Source organism: Symphodus melops (genome assembly GCF_947650265.1).
Source record: "Symphodus melops genome assembly, chromosome: 4".
Lineage (NCBI taxonomy): Eukaryota > Metazoa > Chordata > Actinopteri > Labriformes > Labridae > Symphodus > Symphodus melops.
In genome coordinates, this window is record NC_136694.1 from 130,455 (window position 1) to 140,000 (window position 9,546).

Genomic DNA, 9,546 nt, shown 5'->3' on the forward strand with positions numbered 1-9,546 from the left:
CACAAAGACATGGAATTGTTTTCCTGAACGCTGGAAAGTTTGAGCGTCACGTGGCGCAGTTACCGCCAACTCTTAGTCAACGTTCATTTTTGCACTTTAACTGCAACAGCCAATCAAACGCTTCTGCGATGAAGCTGATTCTGCAGAGAAGAAAGTTTTTCCCCCCAAATGATGTCAAATAAATGTGAGCGAACAGCCCTGATGCATCGAGGCGCGGTTTGCTCTGCAGCGCAGTGAGGGGAGCGTTTAACCCTGCGTGTGCTGATAGGCTGGTTTAGTTTCCCCCTTTGTGCATCAGACTCTCAGACATTCATCGGTCACTTCATGCTGACTAATACAGATCCTTCAGAGGCGGCTGTGTGAGCGCAGTTACCACCAACACACAGCAGACGCTCTTTTCTTTACTCTTACTCTGCGGGGCTTTTAGCGCCTCCTGTTGGTTGATTAGAATAGTTTTATAATGAGGCTGATTTACACAACAAGAGGACCAATGAATGAGTTCATTATGGATCAAATACAAACAGCACCGACACAAAGAGAGGTTTTACGCTGCAGCGCAGTTTGAGGAGCGAGTGTCTTTTTGGATTCATTCGCACAGTTTAACTTTGTGAATCCGACTCTGGAGGTTTTAAAAACCTTCTCAGAACTGAAGGAAGAAAAACATTCAGCCAGTAAACGTTTAGGAATTGTTTTTCTGTAACACATACACCGTCACGTGTTCACCTTAACGTGTTTTATGATGTGTTAACGGTGTGTGTGAAGGGCTAATGGTTCCAGCCTGTTGGAATGAATCCACCTGCTCAGGCACAGCTGGAACACACACACACACACACACACACACACACACACACACACACACACACACACACACACATACACATACAGAATTGCGCTTTACATGTGAGGACTCAGCCTGGAACTTTCCTGGAAAGCTTTGATTTTCCTGGAAGGCGGAGCCCCTGACCTTGTTCTAAGATGGTTTCTGGATGTTTTCATCACATGTGACGTGGATGGCGTTCAACATAACCGTTATAAAGACGCATTTTGATGCGATGACTCGAACCATGCAGAGGACGAGGACACGTTTGACCCCGGATGTTTCTGCAGTGTAATCTGTCCCGATGCCTCCCTGTCGAGAACAGACAACAATCTGTGAACAGAATCACTCGGGTCAGATGAGAGCTGAAGAACAGTGACTTTCTTTTGGTTTGACCCCTCAGACTGAAGCTGTGACCCCGATGCTTCATATTATGTCCCCCTCAGTAATGTTTACAGTTTGACCCCTCAGACTGAAGCTGTGACCCCGGTTTAACACAACAACAGTGAACCTCGGAATTCATCTTTAATTTCAGATTTACATTTTGACCCCCATATTAAAGCTGTGACCCCGATGCTTCATATTATGCCCCCTTCATTAATGTTTACAGTTTGACCCCCCATATTAAAGCTGTGACCCCGATGCTTCATATTATGCCCCCTTCATTAATGTTTACAGTTTGACCCCCCATATTAAAGCTGTGACCCCGATGCTTCATATTATGCCCCCTTCATTAATGTTTACAGTTTGACCCCCCCCATATCAAAGCTGTGACCCCGATGCTTCATATTATGCCCCCTTCATTAATGTTTACAGTTTGACCCCCCATATTAAAGCTGTGACCCTGATGCTTCATATTATGCCCCCCTCATTAATGTTTACAGTTTGACCCCTGAGATTGAAGCTGTGACCCCGATGACAGTGTTGTGGCCCCTACAGGGAACTGTCACTGGATTTTGACGCTCTGGATTTATGATGTGACAAAACAAAACAAAACCCTCAGATTACAGCTGTGAAACACAAATTAAAACTTTGACCCCGACATGTTGTGACTAAAAAGAAACATGCTGTTATCTCAGGGACTAATATCATGACCCCAAAGGTTGGTACTATGACCCCAGAGAATCATTTTTATTTTGACCCCACATATTAATAAAGCCCTGAAATAAATGTGTTGATCCCAGGTGTGGCTTTTGTTTACATTTGGCATCAAGCAAGATGGATCCTGTGACCCGGCAGACTTGTGCTGTGGACTCACATTCAGTCATGAAGAAGAAGAAAGTCGATTCAAGTGACACCCCCAGAAAGGATGGATCCTCCGGGGTTCATCTTTTGACCCCTTCAGGTTCATGTTGGACCACTACTTTCATTTTGAGATTGCTCAGATTATTAATCCCCTGAAAGTCATACTGTGACACTTTAACCCCAACTTCTACTAAATCCTTTCTCCACCATTCCTCCCCCACAGAAGGGAGGAGGAGGAGGAGGAGGAGGAGGAGGAGTCAGTCCCTCTGGATAAAAGTCTGGACAGAGAGAGAGTTCAGAGTGAAAAGAGACCAAAGAACAAATCACATCAACCAGAGACAACAAGAGACCAGAGCTCGTCCTCCAGCAGACGGCTGATACGTGAGTTTCATCATTTCTACTTTCAACATGAAGACAAGTACAGACAGACAGAGAGACAGAGGGACAGAGAGACAGACAGACAGACAGACAGACAGACAGAGGGACAGACAGACAGACAGACAGACAGACAGACAGACAGACAGACAGACAGACAGACAGACAGACTCAGAGGGGGACAGACAGACAGACAGACTCAGAGGGGGACAGAGAGACAGACAGACAGACAGACAGACAGACAGACTCAGAGGGGGACAGAGAGACAGACAGGTCTGGATCCACCTGCTCTGCTTGCTGTTTGGTTCCACATGTGGGTCAGTGTTATGACTCATCCTCACTGTGTGCCAGCAGTTGGTCCAGTGTTTCCATTCTGCTCTGTAAACTGTCTCTGTGTGCTTCACAGTGTGGACGCTTCTTTATTTATGTTAAACTTTGAATGAATGAAACTCTTCACAGTTTAAAGTTGGCACTCGTAGCATCGCTCGCCCCTCCTCTCTCTCTTTCCGACCTGCTGAGGTCAGAGATCATGTTCGCCTCTAAATCTTCTCTTTGAACTGAAGCTTTTGATTAAAGGTTAGCCGCTAGCCGTTAGCCAGATGTCCAGATGTGGTGGCGGCAGCAGCTGGATGCTGATTGGCTTTCGTCACAGAGCTGTTATTAAACACACAGATTAGAGACTGTGTGTGTGTGTGTGTGGTCCCTTATGTCTATATTTGTGAGGACTTTCTGCTCTTCAAAGAAGAGACTGTTTGAAGACTGAGCTCTGAGGATTAGTGTGTGTGTGTGTGTGTGTGTGTTTTCTAGGTCGAACATTCAGACTGACACCAGCTCTTTATAAACATGACTCTGGAGTTCTTTCAGCTGATGTTGAGTAACCATGAGAAGCAGAAAGCTCTCCGTGTTTGTTCTGTTTGGATTTTAAAGTTGGGTAAATAAATGTTGTTGTTTCATCCTGCAGGGAGATAAATCACATCGCCTCTGATCGAAGATACGAACCTGGAGAAAAATGACTTTTACTGTTTCATTATGTTTATGGTTTTAGGTTAGAGAGAGTTCTCTTCTCTTTGCTTCTCGGGGGGGGGGGGGGGGGGGGGGGGACAGAAAGGTTACTGCAGTTCAAGCTAAACAGTGTTTATAAGGATGATATCCTGGGAATGTTTTCAGCTCACAGCTACGGAGCCCCAGGAGGGACAAACAAAGGCTTCGGCTGAGTGTAAATGGTTAACGTCTCTGACCTGTGCATGTTCTTCCTGTTTACTCTGCAGGACGAGGCGTTTGTGTTTGTGTGACTCTGAGTCACTGCTCAGGGTCCAAACGACCCACCATGAAGTCAAGAGGACACAACACACACAGCAGGCCAAGAATCCAAACATGTACAACGTTCAGTCATCACACTTCTTTGTGATGGACACTCGCAGCATTGAGAGTTTTTAATATCATAAATATAAAAGACGTGAAATAAAACGTTATGTTTGAGGTCCCATATTATAAACTCCTCTCCTCTCATCCCCCAATGATGAGAAAAGTCCATCCTCTCTGTCTTCTGCCTGCTCAAACAGGCCGTTTGGAGATGTTCCCTTCATGACATCACAAAGGGCAGTAGCCCCTCCCCCAGGTGGGGGACACTCCCACAGCTAGGTGTTTGTTCTGCCCTCTGAGTCTGCCTTCTCACCGTAAACAATAGGACATGGAGCCAGAAAGCAGCGAGTACACCTGAGCCCTTCCAGAGAGGGGGCGTGGTCAGACACAGCTCATTTACATATTTAAAGCTACAGACACAGAAACAGCCTGTTCTGAGCAGGGCTGAAATAGAGGGGTTTATAGACATGATCAAATACTGAAGTCCTGCTATGACACCAGTCTCTCACCTTCTCTCTTGTCAGTGAGAAGATGAATGTGACTCAGACTGACCTGCAGTACGTCACACACAGAGAATATAAAACATGTTTTATACATTTTTAGTAACTAGTTGTAACCATTAGAGAATGCATCTCTGGGGTCCAACAATATGCTATGACTTCATATAATCCTTATCTTCACTAGTTTGTTCTTCTTTGTGTTTCAGCTTGAATTGTTCCGTCTCAGGATGACTTCCTGTCCGTTGACCCTCCTCTTCCTCTTCCCTTTGATGTCCTCCATCAAGTCCGCCACTCAACCTGCAGGCTGCAAAATCCGCATCACCGACAGAGGAATGGATATGTGTGAGTGATACGTCATCATAATAAACAGAGACCCAATAAGGTCACAAGCTGTGTGCTAACCAGCTTCCCTCATGTGTTTGAAGCCCCCCCCCCCCAACACACACACACACACACACACACACTAAGAGCCGTTTTGGACGCCCCTGGGTTTGCCAGATATGAGAGCAGTTATCAGGTGAACAGGTGTTGCAGCGATGGAAGCAGGCAGTGGAACTGCTTCAGATAGAAGTGATTGTACCCGAGCTAAAAAGCCTCTGCATGTTTCTAATAAGCTCCAGCAGCAGAAAGCTGCTCAAACTAGGATCAATGTTGGAGATGAAACATGGAGAGAGGTTAGAACGCAGAAAGCTTTACAGACCCATGCAGAGCTGGCTAAACACTGAAGCTACAGTGTCCACCACATGCAGAGCTGGCTAAACACTGAAGCTACAGTGTCCACCACATGCAGAGCTGGCTAAACACTGAAGCTACAGTGTCCACCACATGCAGAGCTGGCTAAACACTGAAGCTACAGTGTCTTTACATGCAGAGCTGGCTAAACACTGAAGCTACAGTGTCCACCACATGCAGAGCTGGCTAAACACTGAAGCTACAGTGTCCACCACTTGCAGAGCTGGCTAAACACTGAAGCTACAGTGTCCACCACATGCAGAGCTGGCTAAACACTGAAGCTACAGTGTCCACCACATGCAGAGCTGGCTAAACACTGAAGCTACAGTGTCTTTACATGCAGAGCTGGCTAAACACTGAAGCTACAGTGTGCACCACATGCTGAGCTGGCTAAACACTGAAGCTACAGTGTCCACCACATGCAGAGCTGGCTAAACACTGAAGCTACAGTGTCCACCACATGCAGAGCTGGCTAAACACTGAAGCTACAGTGTCCACCACATGCAGAGCTGGCTAAACACTGAAGCTAAAGTGTCCACCACATGCAGAGCTGGCTAAACACTGAAGTTACAGTGTCCACCACATGCAGAGCTGGCTAAACACTGAAGCTACAGTGTCCACCACATGCAGAGCTGGCTAAACACTGAAGCTACAGTGTCCACCACATGCAGAGCTGGCTAAACACTGAAGCTACAGTGTCTTTACATGCAGAGCTGGCTAAACACTGAAGCTACAGTGTCCACCACATGCAGAGCTGGCTAAACACTGAAGCTACAGTGTCCACCACTTGCAGAGCTGGCTAAACACTGAAGCTACAGTGTCCACCACATGCAGAGCTGGCTAAACACTGAAGCTACAGTGTCCACCACATGCAGAGCTGGCTAAACACTGAAGCTACAGTGTCTTTACATGCAGAGCTGGCTAAACACTGAAGCTACAGTGTGCACCACATGCTGAGCTGGCTAAACACTGAAGCTACAGTGTCCACCACATGCAGAGCTGGCTAAACACTGAAGCTACAGTGTCCACCACATGCAGAGCTGGCTAAACACTGAAGCTACAGTGTCCACCACATGCAGAGCTGGCTAAACACTGAAGCTACAGTGTCCACCACATGCTGACCTGTGTGAGAGGAGGGGGGGACAGCTCTCTGTGATGATTAGAGTTTAGATTGCAGTACTCATTTTAAACACTAGGGGGCGGAGTTACAGACTGCTCCTTTAAAATATGATGTGTGTTTTTGTCTTTTCAGTGAAGTTTGAGACTCAGAAGTTTGTTGAAGAGGAGCTCAGTAACATCAGTATGCCAGAGATGAAGGGCAAAGAGGGACGCTTCCAATACACCATCACTGAGTATACAACTGTAAAGTACAAAAATCCTTTAATGCTGTGAGCTCAACATGTGTATTAATACATTCTCTCTCTCTCTCGCTCGCTCGTCTGTTGTCAGTGTGAAGATCAAAGAGCTGAATCTGACTCACGTTGACCTTCAGTTCGTCCCAAACGTCGGTTTGTTGTTCGATGTTCAGAACTCATCGATCACGCTGAGTTTCAACCGACGGGTCCTCTACTGGTTCTTGTAAGAGTCCAACAGAACATGTATATCATTGTTTTTGTTCAGCTCCAGAACGCTGTCATTGCTGCAGCGCAGTTACCACCAACTCTTAGTGCGCTTTGGCTCCAGCTCCATGTGCCAGCATTTAAAGGCTGTTCAATATTCAGCCAGTAAAAAATGTTTCACTGTTGATATCAACAGATCAGCCGTTAAAACTACTGAATGTGATTAGCTTAGCTACGATTAGCTGTGCTGCTGACTATAATCAGCGTTTATAAGTACACAAGACTTCTGTCATCACAGAGACACCAAACAATAAAACACTCATGGTTGTGATGGTGCTGCCCTCTGGTGGCTGACCGTGACACAGCTGCACTTATGATGTGTCAGATGTGACATGGCGCCCCCCGGCATGCCATGCCGGGGGGCGCCATGCCACTTCTCGATCCTCTACATCCAGCTGATCTGCAGAATGAAGAGACTGACGATGAGTTCTTGTTGCGTCTCAGTTACGACACAGGAAACATCAACGCGTCAGCTGAAGGTGTGAACATCAACACGGTTCTGAGTCTGATCAGAGACGATGTCGGTCGACTCCAGATCAACAACATCACCTGTGACGCCAAGATCGCCAAAATGAAGGCCAAGTTCAGCGGGACGCTCGGGTAAATACTTTCATTTAATAAACAGTTTAAAATGATGAATCTGTGACGGTCATCGGTTCATCATCTTGTTCTTTCAGGAAACTTTACGATGCCATGGCCGGCCTGCTCACATCAGGGATGCGCTTCCTCCTCAACCAGCAGGTTTGTCAGCCGTCTGTCTCTCGTCTGAGTGTCCTGCTGGGAATCACTTTGACCTGTCTCACTCTCTCTCTCTGACCTGTCTCTCTCTCTCTCTCTGACCTGTCTCTCTCTCTCGCTCTCTGACCTGTCTCTCTCTCTCGCTCTCTGACCTGTCTCACTCTCTCTCTCTGACCTGTCTCTCTCTCTCTCTCTGACCTGTCTCTCTCTCTCGCTCTCTGACCTGTCTCACTCTCTCTCTCTGACCTGTCTCACTCTCGCTCTCTGACCTGTCTCTCTCTCTCGCTCTCTGACCTGTCTCTCTCTCTCTCTCTGACCTGTCTCTCTCTCTCTCTCTGACCTGTCTCTCTCTCTCGCTCTCTGACCTGTCTCACTCTCGCTCTCTGACCTGTCTCACTCTCGCTCTCTGACCTGTCTCTCTCTCTCGCTCTCTGACCTGTCTCTCTCTCTCTCTCTGACCTGTCTCTCTCTCTCTCTCTGACCTGTCTCTCTCTCGCTCTCTGACCTGTCTCTCTCTCTCTCTCTGACCTGTCTCTCTCTCGCTCTCTGACCTGTCTCTCTCTCTCGCTCTCTGACCTGTCTCTCTCTCGCTCTCTGACCTGTCTCTCTCTCTGACCTGTCTCACTCTCGCTCTCTGACCTGTCTCACTCTCGCTCTCTGACCTGTCTCTCTCTCGCTCTCTGACCTGTCTCACTCTCGCTCTCTGACCTGTCTCTCTCTCTCTCTCTGACCTGTCTCACTCTCGCTCTCTGACCTGTCTCTCTCTCGCTCTCTGACCTGTCTCACTCTCGCTCTCTGACCTGTCTCACTCTCGCTCTCTGACCTGTCTCACTCTCGCTCTCTGACCTGTCTCTCTCTCTCGCTCTCTGACCTGTCTCTCTCTCGCTCTCTGACCTGTCTCACTCTTGCTCTCTGACCTGTCTCTCTCTCTCGCTCTCTGACCTGTCTCTCTCTCTCTCTCTCTGTCTCTCTCTGACCTGTCTCACTCTCGCTCTCTGACCTGTCTCACTCTCTCTCTCTGACCTGTCTCTCTCTCTCTCTCTCTCTCTCTCTCTCTCTCTCTCTCTCTGACCTGTCTCTCTCTCGCTCTCTGACCTGTCTCTCTCTCAGATCTGTCCCGCTCTGGACAACGCTGCTCTGGTTCACGTGAACTCGATGTTGGAGACGATCCCTGTGAGGACGGAGGTGGACAGTTACATTGGGATTGATTATTCTCTGATTGAAGATCCGGTGGTGTCGTCCAGGAGCCTGGACATGCACTTCAGGGTCAGTCCGTCTCTGATCGTCCTCCTCACTCTCACATGGACTCGTAGTCACAGCGAGTGTTGTTTTCATAGGGAATGTTTTTCGACCTGTTGGATCCGAATGACACGTTGGCGAACAACGCCGTGGACCCGGTGATCGACGAGTACAACCGGATGGTCTACTTCGCTCTGTCAGAGTACTTCTTCGACAGCGGGATGTTCGCCTACTACAAAGCTGGAATCTTCCAGATGGACATCGTCAACGAGAAGGTCACAAGCAAACCAGAAGCTCACACTTACTCAGACTACACCCCCTGAAACCACCACAGACTGGACTGTACAGACCCCCCCCCCCCCCCCCATCACCTCTGACCTTTATGCGTTTGTCCGATTTCTCTCCAGATGTCCAAAGATCTGGAGATGCTGCTGAGGACCACCTACTTTGGATCTTTGATGATGATGGTGAGCGGACACACCACAGACACTCTGTAGATGGTCCACAGTGGATTTGAACTTCCTGTGTGTTCCTGGTAGAACCCGGCTCTGGTCGAGGCGCCGCTCTCTCTGCAGTTCGCCGTCAACTCCAATCCAAAGACGACCATCCAGACGTCCGGAGCGACCGTCGTCATGACAGCCATCGTCAAGGTGATGGTGCTGCCCCCAGATCAGCCTCCAGTTCAGCTCAGCAGCATGACCATGGTACACACACACACACACACACACACACACACACACACACACGACTCAAAGTGAAACCTGTCAATCAAACATGTGATGACTTGGTCCCGCCCCTCTGTCCTCCTGCAGGAAGCAAAGTTTAATGCTAAAGTTTCCATGAAGGGAAAACGTCTGGCGGTCCAGGCGGACCTCCGCAGGTATACACACACACAGGACACATTCAGGACACTTCACAG

The 9,546-nt window shown here is 48.2% G+C and overlaps 1 protein-coding gene across 1 annotated transcript in view; it reads left to right on the forward strand.

Moving 5' to 3' along the window:
• Positions 1 to 2,318: 2,318 nt before the first annotated feature.
• The window catches only part of pltp (phospholipid transfer protein), a 10,124-nt gene continuing 2,896 nt past the window's right edge, over positions 2,319 to 9,546 (forward strand). The window contains exons 1-11 of the mRNA XM_079342359.1: positions 2,319 to 2,443; positions 4,506 to 4,641; positions 6,284 to 6,383; positions 6,481 to 6,609; positions 7,095 to 7,250; positions 7,328 to 7,391; positions 8,499 to 8,654; positions 8,726 to 8,902; positions 9,035 to 9,094; positions 9,167 to 9,331; positions 9,440 to 9,507. Of these exons, the coding sequence (XP_079198485.1) occupies positions 4,527 to 4,641; positions 6,284 to 6,383; positions 6,481 to 6,609; positions 7,095 to 7,250; positions 7,328 to 7,391; positions 8,499 to 8,654; positions 8,726 to 8,902; positions 9,035 to 9,094; positions 9,167 to 9,331; positions 9,440 to 9,507 (1,190 nt within the window). The 5' untranslated portion in view covers positions 2,319 to 2,443; positions 4,506 to 4,526. The remainder of the gene's footprint in view (positions 2,444 to 4,505; positions 4,642 to 6,283; positions 6,384 to 6,480; positions 6,610 to 7,094; positions 7,251 to 7,327; positions 7,392 to 8,498; positions 8,655 to 8,725; positions 8,903 to 9,034; positions 9,095 to 9,166; positions 9,332 to 9,439; positions 9,508 to 9,546) is intronic.